The sequence below is a fragment of the Phyllostomus discolor genome, chromosome 1 (genome assembly GCF_004126475.2).
Source record: "Phyllostomus discolor isolate MPI-MPIP mPhyDis1 chromosome 1, mPhyDis1.pri.v3, whole genome shotgun sequence".
In the NCBI taxonomy this organism is placed as follows: Eukaryota; Metazoa; Chordata; class Mammalia; order Chiroptera; family Phyllostomidae; genus Phyllostomus; species Phyllostomus discolor.
This window is the reverse complement of record NC_040903.2, coordinates 148183881-148199157: the sequence shown is the minus strand read 5'-3', so window position 1 is coordinate 148199157 and position 15277 is coordinate 148183881. Positions and strand designations below refer to the sequence as shown.

Sequence of the window (15277 nt, the reverse complement as noted above, 5' to 3'; positions counted from 1 at the left end):
GAGGTAATTTTCTACTATGCTGACTAAGGGTATTAGAACTAGTAGAATTAGGAAGTAAAGGATGGATGTTAATTGGCCGATAATGATGTAAGGGTGTTCTACTGGTTGTCCTCCGATTCATGTGAGTGTGAGTAGCACTGCTACGAGTAGTCAAAATAAGCATTGGCTAAGGGGGCGGAATATTATGCTCTGTTGTTTGGATGTATGTAGTATTGGGATGATTGCCAGTACTAGGATTGATAGGACTAGGGCTAGGACTCCTCCGAGTTTATTTGGGATTGAGCGTAGAATTGCATAAGCGAAGAGGAAGTATCATTCTGGTTTGATGTGAGGAGGTGTGTTGAGGGGATTTGCTGGTATATAGTTGTCGGGGTCTCCTAGGAGGTCAGGGGCTTTAAAAGTCCATCTAGGCATTTTCAGTGCCTTGCTTTATAAATTAAGCTACATTAACGTTCGTGACATAGTTGTATGGAGAGACGAAAAAAAAAAAATTCGACGGATCTAGGGAGGTGTCTGTCTAAGGAAAATAAATTCCTTAAAGTGATAGCGTTCAATTAATAAGAGTTGAATAGGCAGACATTTGTTTAAATGGGTGATGATATTGTCTGTTATTAGGTTAGGCTTGCGATGCGCTTTGTATTGTCCTTGTTTTTGGGGTTTGGCAAGGATATAGTACGGTGCGGAGGGGGTCTAACGGGGGGTAGGGGGGTTTGTCGACTCAAAAGAACATGTCCTTGCTGTGTGCGTACACGTGGGTGTGTGCGTACACGTGGGTGTGTGCGTACACGCGGGTGTGTGCGTACACGTGGGTGTGTGCGTACACGTGGGTGTGTGCGTACACGTGGGTGTGTGCGTACACGTGGGCGTACACGTGCGTACACGTCGGATAAGCTAACCGACCAAGCATTGGGGGCACTCCTGCCAGGAAGATAAGCTTTTGTCTCCTTGGTAGCTTATGGTCCAAGGTCATTCCCTCAGCCTTAGCCTTGGTGGGGGTTACAGCTTCTGATACCAGGCAGGGCAGTTCCCAACAAAATGACCCATTTATTTCAGAGACTCTAGAAAAATAAATCCTACAATTTTCCTTTGGCAAAGTCATATTTATACAAGTGAAAAGTGAAAAAACAAATGAAATGACTGTGATTATTGATAGTTTGGAAGCATACAGTATTTTAACTGTGAGCTCTTTGTGTTCAGTATAATTATTTACATTTATCTATCATGTTGTTTTTATTTTGCTGCACTGCCTGTGGTTACAGAACAGGCTGGAGATGAAAACTTTGACATATTTAAGTTTGTTACTGGCCTGAGTGCCTACAGAATTATGGATATTTCTGAAGTGAAAACCAAGTATTTATTGTTTTATAGAATAAATGCACTCTTGACCAGTTGCCTATAAAGAAATCCTAGTATGTCAAATTTTATTTTCCCATTGACTTCTTAAAATAAAATCAGAAATAAGTCCCTTTGGAAATGTTCATTTTGAGGAAGGAGTCATATTTAACAACCCACCAATATTTCAACATACATTAAAAATAAAAATTTCTTGTGAAGTGTTTCTTGTTTCATTGCTTAAAGTAATCCTATAAATATGTACAAAATAATTAGTTTTACTCCTATGAAGGTTTGAAGGAAAAGAAATAAGAGCTGAAATGAAAACATATTTGAAATGAAAAATACTCATATATATACATATATATTTATTCCTTTAATATGCACTTATTAAGTAATCGATAGGTGCTGCATTCTCTGGACTAGGAATCCAAAACTAACTTAAATCTGGCCCATTCCCTAGATTCTTTCATGGCTTGGCAAATGGAAAGTGTCATGTCCACAAGCACATTCACAGTTAGAGTCGCTAACTGCTCAGTAGAGGAATGAGACTGTGTTGGGGAAATACAGGTGGAAAGACTCACTCTGAAGGTGGCACCTGAGCATGAGTGGAAGGGTCCATGGGAGTTTAGAGCAGTGTGAAAGAGCACAGTCTCTGGAGCTGGACTTCTGGTTTAAATCTTGGCTCTTTAGCTTTTTATCGAGTGACCTCAGACAACTTATGTGCCTTCATTTTCTCCTCTGTAAAAAATGGGGTAGTATTTGTAGCTGCACCAGAGGTTGCTATGAAGAGTTAATGTGTGTAAACAAGTTAGAGCCCTGCCTTGCCCAGGGTAGAGCTCAGCACACATGCTGCTCTTGCTCTATCATTAAGAGTGGGAATAGAGTTGCCACAAGCAAAAGGAATAGCAGACTATTTTTTTTTATTCTGTAAAAAAAAAAAAAATGCTGCCTAACTCGTGGCTTTTACAAATGAGCAGTTTAACACAGGAGCAGAGAAGCAATGGAAGTAGAGTAGAATCGTGCAGACCCTGAGTGATGACGAGGGTCAGAGGTACCAGGCACAGGTCCACTTCCTGATGCATTCTGTGGCAGGCACCTCAGGTTGTCACCAAGGGTACACCTGGTACAAGTGACACTGTTTTTTCACTCTGGATAATAAGTTTAGTGAAAGAAAGTCAATGGAAATACAAAGCCCGTGGCTGCAACACACAACGGAGGAGGCCATAAGAGAGGGACATACAATTGTGCGTCAGCCCAGCAGCTGCCAGCCTGCTCTAGGAGCCTGCTTTCTCTGCTGACTTCTATAAAAGATAGTTTTGAAAATGTATTTAAAGTCCCTAAAGAATTTATGTAAGATAGCCACTAAAATTATGGAAGATACAAAACTTACTGAAAATAAGTTAATTGACAAATGAAGAGTTAATTATTAGGGGAAGTCAGGATGAGTATATTTAGAAAATATAATGGAGAATTATATAAAATCAGAACCAATGAAAGACCTACCAGCTGTCTCCTTTTCCCATGGACATAAATTAATAATCACTAAAGTAGCCAGATAACTATTGATTTTATCATTAATAGCCTTTCTGAAATCCTAGCTTGGACAGACACATCATGATTATTTTGTTAATCAGTCCCCTGGCTTACAAATTCAGCATGAGTGACTTGTTTTATATATTACATTTCAGTTTAATCAGACTTGCCTATGTTTGTGTCTTTTCATTTTTGGTGAAATAGGAAATCAAGGAGAAACTGGATTCCAGTCACAAAAGAGATATAGAAGGCATGGGAGTTCCAGAAATCAAGTATGGAGATTCCGTGTGCTTTGTCCAGCATGTAGCCAGTGGTCTGTGGGTGACCTACAAAGCACAAGATGCCAAGACATCCCGCCTTGGACCTCTGAAAAGAAAGGTGAGAGGTCGGAAAAGCTGTCCAGTATTGTGTCACACCAAGACAGAAGCAACTGGGCAGGAGAAGCTGTTGTGAGAACTGAGTGGGTGTGATGTGTGTTTAGTTACTGTTCTGCAACAGATCATCCAGCCGAATTTCATTACTTCGACCTCATAGTCAGTGCAAAAAAAATAGTTAAGTAGATGGCAAATATGTGAGGAGGCGGTAGAATTTGTTCAATGGAACTTAAAACCTGCACAAAATGCCTTTTGGTGGTATCCTATTCGGGGATTAACCACATCATTGCTCCCTCCATTTAAGTGGATAATTGAGTTACTGTGCAGTTTTCATAACAGAGAGATGAAATAGAATCCCTACAGAGAAAAAGCAGATCCCATGGTAAAAAGCCCACAGGAGCCAACATGCAGAAAAATGAGATATTGTAGAATGATGCTGCCTCCACAGAGGATGTTTCCAGAGTCGAGTGGTCCATCACAGCCTGTTATAATGGAAGAGTGGCTTGGAGACACACAGCACCTTTTTGCTGGAAAGCCAGTTGTCATAAAGCTGTTTCTCTTGATGGGAACCAGAAAATAGATGCCAAAGGCATGATCCTTTTTTTTTCTTGGAAAACCCCCACAAAACACAGGTTTGCATGTCAAGGAGTCCCAGGTAAAGTTCTAGGCAGTGTTGTACAGTGTAGTTCAGCCTAACGTGGAGATGATGAAAAGTTTCCCAGATGACGGTGCTTGTAAGAAAGGAGGTTGGGAGCAGACCATAAGGTAATAGCTTACTTTTGTGTAAAGCAAAACATACCAGGAAAATATCCAGAAAAGGGAAATAAAATCATGAAGAAGAAATAGAGAATAGAATAGAATAAATAAGAGGCCACACTGAATAGCTTGTATGAGCCCAGCCCATCCTCTGCAAATAGTTGTAAAGGCTGGATAAAACACAAGAAAATCAAATGAACCATTTCAAGGTTTCAATTACCAGAGCACCCGGGCCATGAGCGCTAAAGCTCCATAATAGAAAATAAGTGCACTAAGATGAGCCCCACCTTTGTCACCACTTCTCCCTCCGTGTGCTTGCTGAGTTGCAGCACCAAATAGTGGCATCATGTGCTAGCTTCACTGAGCTGGAGAGACAGAGCAGCAATCAGGTCAGCCAAGGTTTTTGTGACTTGAGGGGCCAAGATTCCAGAATGGAGGGAACTATAGGAACATGAACTGAATTTCTATCTGCAGTTTCCTCTAGGATCTTAAGTTGACTATGGATAGGATGTGAAGCTAAGGTAGCAAACAGAAAGTAGCACCATGAGGGACAAGAGGAAAGCAGAGATGTGGACAGTAGGACAGTACTAGGGAGATAGAGCCTGGGGTTTAAGGTCCCTTAACTTGGAATGACCTTTGAAAATACAGTGCTTTCAGTTAAATCCCAAAAGGGCTCTGCCCAGGAATAAGGGCTATGCCCTAGAAATAGCAGGCAGATTGAAAATCAATGCCGAAAATGCATCATCTACCCTACCAGCCTAACAGAAGAAAATTAAATCCTGTCTAGAGAGTATGATAATATCATCTAGAGCCTCCACAATTTTTCATACCTACTAAGGTAATAATGACATTTAAGGAGAGTGGAATTTGTGCATCTTGGCTGTAACTCTGGTGGGGATGGACACAGTCAGAGGGCCCTGTCAACCAGGAGAGATCCCAGTTTGTGGAGTTGAATTATTGTGCCTGTCCCTGTCTTTCTATTCCAGAGCCATAATCCCTAGGTCCACTTAACTGCTGAAACATGCATGTGATTTGGGGGGTGCTTTCTGAAACTAGCTCTCAATGGTGTTGTAATGCTCAGCCCTTGACAGTGTTGTCCTTCTCCATTTCCTGAGAAGCAGGTTGAGCTCCCCTCTAAAAATACAAAGGATGTCCAAATCTGTGTTTCATGAAACAAACAAAACAGGAACCTAGGAAGACCAATGGAGAACAGACACCGTGAGAAACCTAATGAACCATAACTCACCTTAAAGAAAGTACCCTCTTTCCCATTTGTATCTCAGACTTGTGCTCTCTGCTATTGGGCCATGGGGTTCCTCCAAGATAAAAAGGACCTTAGGAACTGGGCTGCAGACATCAGTGAGGCACAAAAAAACAGTATTCTAACAGCTGCATTTCCCTGCTTCTCCCTTTCTTATTGGGCTGGTCAGTTTGAATGTGTTATGTGAACAATCAAAGCCTAAGGATTTTAGTCTTTAGGGACCAGAAAGCTGGAAGTGAGGGCAAGGTGAACCTACTGGCAATGTTCCATGTATAAAGGACACATGGACAAAGCCAAAGGGGGGAAGGATCAAGGGTTGGACATGGGGATGGGTGGGGTGGGGAAGTAATGGTGGGGGGGAGTGGAATGGAGACAGTTGTATTTGAACAACAGAAAAGGAAGAAAAGGAGGGAAAGAAAGAAAGGAAGGAGAGAGAGAGAAAAGGAAGGAAAGAGAGAGATGAAGGGAAGGGAAGGGAAGGGAAGGAAGGGAAGGGAAGGGAAGGGAAGGGAAGGGAAGGGAAGGGAAGGGAAAGGAAGGAAGAGGGGGAGGGAGAGGGAGAGGGAGAGGGAGAGGGAGAGGGAGAGGGAGAGGGAGAGCTCATTAACCAGTTGCTGGGAAGTGCTGTGAAGTTCTGGCAAAGTCATGTTTTGAAAGGGTGACTCCAATGGTAACAGCATCCTTTGCTGGCACTTAAACTATAATGTGTAGATGGGTTGCAAAGTCTGTTCTCAAAAATGAACATAAACTTTTGCATACCAGCATTCTACTTCCTATGCATATTCAGTATATCAGGACATATCTTCAGAAGAAAACTAATAAAAAAAAGATTTTAACATGGAAAGGAAAATAAATTGTTTCTTTGTGCTAAGAATGACACCAAAGAAAGAAAGACCAAAAATCCTTATCTAAAGATATTTTCTAAAGCCTTGTGTTCGACTTACTTGACATACAGACTGACAGACCACCACTACCACCTCCAGTCACTCGGGACCTACAGATGGTCTCCCATCAGGAGACCATGCCAGAAACCTGAATCAAGATTGGCCCTGATTTGAACTACAGTCAAACCACTCCAGTGAATATCTGCACATACTTGACCCTTTTAAGCAGAAAACTACTGATTTCCATACCAAAAGCCACTAGCCCCGCCAAAATTGTATCATGGTGATGAACGGTATGCTTAGCTTCTAGATCTGAGATCAGTAACATGCTGCCCCTTGTAACAAACATTCATTGAGTACCCCATATCCTAGGAAACATGCTAAATGATTTACTTGTAAACCATCTAGTCTTCCAAACAACCCTTCAAGATAAGTCTATTTGCAGATGGTAAAGTTGAAGCAGAGAGAGGTTAAGTAACTTGCCTAAGGTCACACAGCTGGGAAGTGCACAGCGGGGTTAGAACTCAAGTTGCTGATACTGGGGCCTATGCTTTCAAGCCTTCTCTCTAGCCTTGCTGAGAAGCGCCCTGCCCTCCTGTGCTGCTTCCTCAGTTCCGCAGTGAGCTAACCCAGTGTAGCTATCCTGAGCAGAGAAATCCAAGCCTGACCCCAGCGGAGGGTTTTGCTTTAATGTGTCTTTCTTTTTACTCAATTTACCTCTGAAGGAAAAGTGTCTAACAAAAGAACTTTCTCCATGGCCAAGTGTAAGCTTTGTGTTCACTATAAGAGAAAAATCTATTATAAAGTGTGTTTTCACCCTTTCAAATTGGCCATCTAGGCCCAAGGAATTTATTGTAATTCAGACCACGGTGGCACATAAATTTTATTTTCCTCAAAGCATCGTGTCTCAGGAATGATTCATATGTCAGTATGAGGGCGTATGGGCAAAATAACTTTGTTAATGTCCCATTTTCAAAATGGACCCAAGGGAACTTGGCTGAGGAGAAAGAGTACAAGGGTAGAGGGAAACCCTGCAAGAAATGTTGAGTGCCCAGCTGTGGAGTCTGTGTAACCTGGCCCCGGTGGCTTCACTCTGTAGGTCATACTCCACCAGGAAGGCCACATGGATGATGGCTTAACACTGCAGAGATGCCAGCGTGAGGAATCCCAGGCGGCCCGCATCATCCGCAACACAACAGCCTTATTCAGCCAGTTCATAAGGTGAGTTGAGTGCCTTCCCTTTCTCTCTCTCTCTCTATTCTAAAGCCTCCCAGTCCCATCTGCCCACCTTCTTTTACTACTGCAAGTGTTTTCAGGAAACACTAGCAAAAGGTTTACCAAAGGGAGCTTAAGGCTGAAATATATTTCCCACATAGGTGACCTCCTACCAGCCTCTCTCTTGCCCACAGATGTCCCAGTCCCACTGGTTACTCAGGTTGTGTCATGAAGATCCAAGGTCATCTCAGGAAATTAAGTGAAAGAGCTGCTGTGCTCTGCGTCCCTTTTGTATTAGTGTGTGAAGAGGGGAGGAGAGAAAAGATGCAGATCCAGTCCTCTGCTATTTAGACAGGATTTCTACAGCATTCAGAATCATCATTATGGTTTGCATCCAAGCAAATTTGCATTGGAAACCTTGAGTTACCCAGCTATGACTGGGACTTAAATGGGAAAAGTACATGAACTGCCTGCTTGGATCATAATCCTGCAGCCCTAACAGTGCTGCCAAAACAGAACTCTGTGGATTGTGTTCACCAATTACCGGTGATGGAGTCTGTTGGCAACAGTGTGCTGTTTCAGGCCATCCTTCTCTTGTGGGAAAATACCTCTAAGGCCAAGAGGGTTTAGATTTTACATGTGAATTTGTGTAAAATGAGAAAAAAAAAGGCTACACTTTTCTCTTTACTTTTCTCCCTGTTGAAACAATGCGATCCAAGGAATGTGTGTACAGATATAAGCAAAGCTGCTGTTACAGTTCAGATAAACTTTTATTTCTCTTTAAGGGTAATATTATAGGGGGGGGGCGAGTGTTTTAAGGAGAGGCTGGCTACTAGGGCTCAGGCCCTTTCTGTCTTGTTGCTTTGAGATCTCCTGTAGGTTTTTAAAGGGTGTCCATGGACTGGCCCAGCAGTATCACCTGGGAACCTGTTAAAAATACCCATTCTCAGGTTTTACCCAAGACTACCTAAATGAAACACCTGGAACAGGTACCCCAGAAAATCATGTTTTAATAGGCCCTCTGTTGATACTGATGCATGTTCAAGTTTACAAGCCAGTGCCCTGGAGTAGGACAGGTCTTAACCTTGGCCACATGTTAGATTCATCTGGGCAGTTGTTTTTTTTGTTTGTTTTGTGTTAAGATTTTATTTATTTTTTAGAGTGGTGAAGGGAGGGAAGAGAGGGAGAGAAGCCAGCAATGTGTGGTTGCCTCTCATGCACCCCATACTGGGGACTTGGGCCTGCAACCCAGGCTTGTGAGTCCCCGTACTGGGACTTGACCTGCAAACCCAGTGAGGACTGGGATCGAACCTGCTACCCTTTGGTTTGCAGGCTGGCACTCAATCCACTGAGCCACATCAGCCAGGGCCATTTGGGCAGTTTTGAACACCCTGATCTCAGACCAATTGTATCAGAATCTCTTGGGTAAGATCCAAACACCAGAGTATTTTCTTTTGGGTTTTTAAAATTTATTTGTTACAGTTGACATACAATATTATATTAGTTTCAGGTGTGTAATATAGTGGTTAGAAATCTATATACCTTACAAAGCGATCAGCCTGGTAAGTCTAGTAACCATCTGACATAGTTATTACAATATTATTGACTATATTCCTTGTGCTATACTTGACATCCCTGGGAGCTTTTTATAATTGGCAATTTGTACTTTTTAATCCCTTTCACCTCTTTCACCTGTCTCCCCAACCTCTTCCCATCTGGTGACCATCAGTTTTTTTCTCTATTTATGAGTTTGTTTCTGTTTTGTTTATTCATCTTTTTTAGATTCCACATATAAATGAAATCACACAGTATTTGTCTTTCTCTGACTGGCTTGTTTCACTTAGCATAATATCCCCTAGGTCTTTCCATGTTGTCATAAATGGCCAAATTTAATTTTCTAATGACTGAGTAATATTTCATTGTATATGTGTACCACTTTGTCATCCATTCATCTATCAATGGACACTCAGGTTGTTTCTACCTCATGGCTATTATAACTAATACTGCAGTGAACATAGGAGTGCCTGTATCTTTTTGAATGAACAAAGAACAACATTTAATTAAACCTCCCCAGGTGATTCTAATATTCAGCCTCAGTCAACAACCACTGTCCTGGTATGTTTGCTTCATCTACACCACAGGTGGAAAATAAGCCTCACAAGTGAATCCGGCCCTCCAGGTTATTTTATCTGGTCCAGCACCTTTTTCTCCCCAGTGGCAGCGCCGAGCTCCTTGCCCCTAGTTAAGAAGTAGTTACATTTATACAGTCCTAAAATTATATTCAGCCCTTTGAAGGCAACCACAGGGCTGATGTGGCCCCCGGTGAAAGTGAGTTTGACACTTCTGATCCACACAATCAAAAGTTGCTTAGTATCACCAACGTAAAGGTCTCTTCTGCAAAAGAGGAAGAAAGAGAAAGCAGAGGGCAAGTGATTTCTTTTTTAAAAAGATATGACCTGAAAGTAGATCACTTTATTTTGAAGTCTGTTAGCTAATGCTTAGTCATGTGACCACACATACCTGCAGGAAGGCTGAGAAATGTAATCCCTGGTTGGTTGGCTGTGCACCCAGAAAAATTCAGGGCCCTGTTACTGAATTGGAAAAGGAAAGCCGGTAATTGGCATATTCCTGCCACAGGGTAGAACTGAGGCCTGCAAGTCAACCATTCTTTGTCTGCTCTTGGCTTTGCCACTGGTTTCCTGTGATCACTGAGCAAAATACAGTATTTCCTCCTTGCTATGCCAAGTCACATTCAGACATGCACCCCTTCTTCAGAGAAAGGATGTAGGAATGGATGGCTTTGTATAGCAAAAAAAGATAGGTACACAGAAACATGTGTTTCATGTAGTCTGGATTATTACCAGAACCATCACATTAGAGGTAGATAGTTTTATTTATTTGGTCCCCAATTCTCTCAACCTCTGCCCCTGTATCTTTTTTAAAAATTAGTGGCTCCTACCTCACACATGTACAAAAAGTAACAATTCAAAATGGATCAAAGGCCAATTCTAAGAACTAAAACTATAAAACCTAGAAAAGAAAACATAGGCTTAAATTTTCATAACCTTCGCTTGGACAGGGGTTTCTTCAACAAAATAAAAATAAATGAATTGGAATTTATCAAAATTGAAAATGTTTTGCCCTGGCCTGGTGGCTCACTTGATTAGAGCATTGCCCAGTACACCAGAAGGTTGTGGATCCAGTCCCCGTCAGGGCATATCATATACCAAGGTTGCAGTTTTCCCTAGTCAGGAGGCCTATGGGAGGCCTAGGGGGGCAGCCAGGCAGCCAGGCAACGCTTTGATGTTTCTCTCTCTTCCTCCCTCCTCCTCTTTCCTTCCTCCCGCTTCCTCTCTTCTCCCCCCCCCCCCTCTCTCTCCTTCTCCCTCCCTCTCCCTTTCCCTCCTTCTCTCTTTCCCTTTCCCTCCTTCTCTCCCTCTTTCTCTAAAATAATAAATTCTTTGGTGAAGATTAAAAAAAAAAAAATTAAAAACTCTTTTTGCTAGGAAGGATACCATCAAGAAAGCAAAAAAAAAAAAAAGCCCACATAATGAGACAATATATTTGCAAATATATGTGATAAGGGACTTGTATATAGAATAAAGAATTCTCACAACTCAACATTAAGAAGACAAATGTACCAATTTAAAAATGAGCAAAGAATCTGAATAGCCATTCTCCAAGAAGACATACAAATGGCCAAGCATATGAAAAGATGCTCTACATCATTACCCATCAAGAAAATGCAAATCAAAACTACAGAGAGATAACAGCACTTTATTCCCAGTAGAATGGCTATAATCAAAAAGACGGTTAATAAGAAGTGTGGGACAGGATGTGGAGAAACCAGAACCTTCACAGCACTGATGGGAATGTAAAATGTCACAGCCACTTTGAAATATAGTCCTGAAATTCCTCAAAAGTTTAAACATATATTGATTATATGACCCAGCAATTTCACTCCTAGGTATATGACCAAGAGATATGAAGCATATGTCTGTCCATGCAAAAACTTGTAAACAAATCCTCGAAGCAGCATTATTCATAATATCTGACAAGTAGAGACAACCCTTAACATTCAGCTGATGAATGGATAAATGTGCTGTATCCTGACAATGGAATGTGATTTGCCTATAAAAAAAGATACACACTACAACAGGGATGAACCTTGAAAACTTTATGCTAAGTGCAAGAAGTCAGTCACGAATGACCACATTGTATGATTCTATTTGTATGAAATGTCCAGAATAAACAAATCTGTAGATAGAAAGATTTGTGGCTGTGTAGGCGTAGTCTACACAGGGGGGTAGTATCCTCATCAGGGATGAGGGGAGTAACCACTAAACGGGTGTGGATTTGGGGGTTGATGGAAATGTTCTAAAATTGATTGAGGTAAGGATTGCACAACTCTGGAAATATACTGAAGACCATTAAACCCTTAAATCGCACCCTTTAAATAGATGGTGGTATGATATGTGAATTATATTTTAATAAAACTGTTATCTTAAAAAAGTAAGTGGGAGTTAAATGCCTGACAATGAAAAAATTATTTTTAAACAGCTTTATTGGGTTATAATTTACATATCATAAAATTCATCCTTTTGAGCATACAAAGCAGTACTTTTTAATAAATTTACAGAAGTGTACAACCATTACCACAGTTCAGTTTCAAACATTTCCATCCCCCAAAACAACTCCTTATGTGTTTTGCAGTTTATACCAGTTGCCATCCTCATTCTTAGGCAACCAGTGGTCTACTTTCTGTCTCAACTTAACACATCAAATTGATAAATTAAATCATACAATATTATAGTGTTTTGATTTGGGCCTTTTTACTCAGCATTACATTTTTAGGGTTCATCCCTGTTCTATTAGCTCATAATGGTGTTCTGTTTCTTTGCATTGCTGAAGAGTATTCTTCTTGTATGTGTACCATATATAGCTATAAATACAGACACACATATGCACACATAAATGTTCATGTTTGTATGATTTGTACATACTTGTACATGTACAAGTGTGATTGTGTTGTGTATCTACAGATGATATATATGTTTATCTCTGTAAAGACAGAGACAGACACACTTCACATTCTGTTTTATTTATCAGCTGAGAAATAATTGAGTTGTTTATATTTTTGGTTATTATCAGTAATGCCTCAATGGATATCAGTATAAAAGTTTGTGGATATGTGTTTTCATTTCTCTTGGGTAAATTCTTTGAAGTGGAATTGCTGAGTCATATATAAATTCTATATAAATTCATGTGTAACTTTTTAATACTTTTGTGGTAAAACACATGTAACAAAATTTACCATTTTAATCATTTTTAAGTGTGCAATTTAGTGACATTAAATGCATTCAGATTATTGTGGAACCGTCACCATTATCCATATCCAGAACTTTTATATCCTCTCTATGCCAGTAACTCCCCATTCTCCCCTCCCTCCAGCCCCTAGTAACCACTATTCTACTTTGTGTTTTTCTATTAATTTCTAAGTACCTCATTTAAGTGGAATCATACATTTGTCTGGCTTATTTACTTAAAAAGATATCTCTAAGGTTCATACTGTAGCATGTGTCAGACTTTCATTCCTTTTTAAGGTTGAATGTTATTGTATCTTATGTCAATACCACCCCATTTCGTTTATTCATTTATCCATCAGTGGGCATTTGGGGATGTTTAGCTTTAAGAAACTGAGAACTTGTTTTCCAAAGTGGATACATTATTTTATATCCCATTCAGAGATGTATGAAGTTCCACTTTCTCTGCATCCTTGCCTGCAGTTGCTACTGTCTGACTTTTTGATAGTAGCCATTCTAGTGAATATGAAGTGGTACGTCATCATGGTTTTAATTTGCCCTTCCAAAATGACTAATGATTTTCAACATTTTTTGATGTGCTTCTTAGCCATTCATACATCTTTTCTAGTAAAATGCAATCAAGTTTTTTGCCTATTTTTTAGTTGGGTTGTTTATCTTCGCATTGAGGTTTGAGAGCTCTTTGTATCTTCTGGTTGTTTTTTGTAGATTTATGATTTGCAAGCACTTTTGCTTAGTTTGTGGCTTTTCTTCTCATTTTCTTAATGGTGCTTTTATTAAGCCTAAAAGTTTTTATTTTGATGAAGTCTATTTTAACTTTATTTTTGTTTATGTATCATGTTTTCAGTGTTATATCTACAAATTCTCTGCCTAACCCAAGGTCACCAAGATTTTCTCCTATTTTTTTTTTTTCTGAAAGTGTTATAATTTTAGCTCTTATATTTAGGTCTATGCTCCATTTTGAATCAATTTTTGTGTATGGCATGAGGTAAGGATTTAAATTCATCTTTTGAATGTGGCTCATGTGGATGTCTGGTTGTCCCTGCAGTTTGCTCACAACGTGCCCTTTCCACATCAAATTGCCTAAGCACTTTCATCAAAAGTCAAGAGACCATAAATGTAAACATTTCATTTCTGGACCCTTGTTCTGTTCCATCTATATACCTGTTCTCATGCCAATCAGCGCTGTCTTGACTCCTGTAGCTTTATAGTGGTAAATACTAAAATCAAGTAGGCAAGTCCTCCAGTTCTTTCCTTTTCAAAATTATTTTGGCTCTTCCTGGTCTTTTGCATTCCATATAAATTTGGGGGTAAATCTGTCAATTTCTGCAGAAAAACTTGCTGGTGTTTTTATTGATACTGCATTTAAGTCTATAGGTAAATTTTGGGAGAACTCTTATCTTAATACTAATGAATCTTCCAATCCATAAACATAGATTGTCTCTCCATTAATTTATTCTTCTTGAATTCCTTTCAGGAAGATCTAGTTCTTAGTATGGAAGCCTTACACTTCTTTTAAAAACTTTATTCCTAAGTATTTTTGATGCCAATACAGATGGAATTGTTTTTTAAATCTCATTTCAGGTTGCATACTACTGCTGATATACATAAATACTAGTATGTAAGATTGAACTTTTTAAATGTGAATCATGTATCCTGTGACTTAATGCAATTTTTATTAGTTCTAATGTGAGGTGGGTTTTTTTTTCTTTCTTTTTTTTTTGGCATGGATACTTTAGAATTTTCTCATGTAGGATCATGTCATAGGTGAATAGAGATTTTTTTCCTTTCTAGTATGAATATCCTTACCTCTTTCTTTCTCTCTTTCTTTCTCTCTTTTTTTTTTTTTCTTTCTTTCTTTCTTTCTTTCTTTCTTTCTTTCTTTCTTTCTTTCTTTTCTTTCTTTCTTTCTTTCTTTCTTCTCTTTCTTTCTTCTTTTTCTTTCTTTCTTTCAACTTTCTATGATTGTGCTGCCTAGAATATCTACTACCATGTGGAATTAAAGTGGAGAGAACAGACATCCTTGTCTTGTTCCTAATTTTAGCAGGAAACATTCAGCCTTTGACCATTAGGTATGGGTTGCTCTGGGTTTGTGGAGATGCCCTTTATGAGGCTGAGAAGTTTCTGTCTATCCCTGCTTTGTTGAGAGATTTGTTTGTTTGTTTATTTAATCTTTATTGAGTATTAGATTATGTTAAATTATTTTTGTCTATTGAGATGAGGTGTGTGGTTTTGTCCTTTGCTAATTTAGTTTATTACATTTTATTAACAATGGGGTATTGTATTAAAATGTCTGTTATTATTGAATTGTCTATTTCTCCCTTAATTCTGTCATTTCTGCTTCACATATTTTGAGTTCTATAGCTGGGTACTTATATTTAGAATAGCTATATTTTCCTGATAAATTGACTCTTATAGTTATAAATGTCTCCCTTTTTCTTCAACAAACATTTTTGTCCTAAAGCATGACTTTTAGAGCCACTCCAAATGTCCTGTATGCAGAATGGTTACTGTTTGGATGGTATATCTCCTCCAATCCTTTTTGCTTTCAGCCTATTTGTCTCTTTGAATCCACAAAGTGTGTCTTGGTAGATATCA

General features: G+C 39.5%; 1 protein-coding gene across 1 annotated transcript in view; it reads left to right on the top strand.

Annotated features, from left to right (window-relative positions):
* RYR3 (ryanodine receptor 3) overlaps positions 1 to 15277 on the top strand; it is a 502054-nt gene that overhangs the window by 250154 nt on the left and 236623 nt on the right. The window contains 2 exon segments of the mRNA XM_036031373.1: positions 3073 to 3246; positions 7243 to 7364. Of these exon segments, the coding sequence (XP_035887266.1) occupies positions 3073 to 3246; positions 7243 to 7364 (296 nt within the window).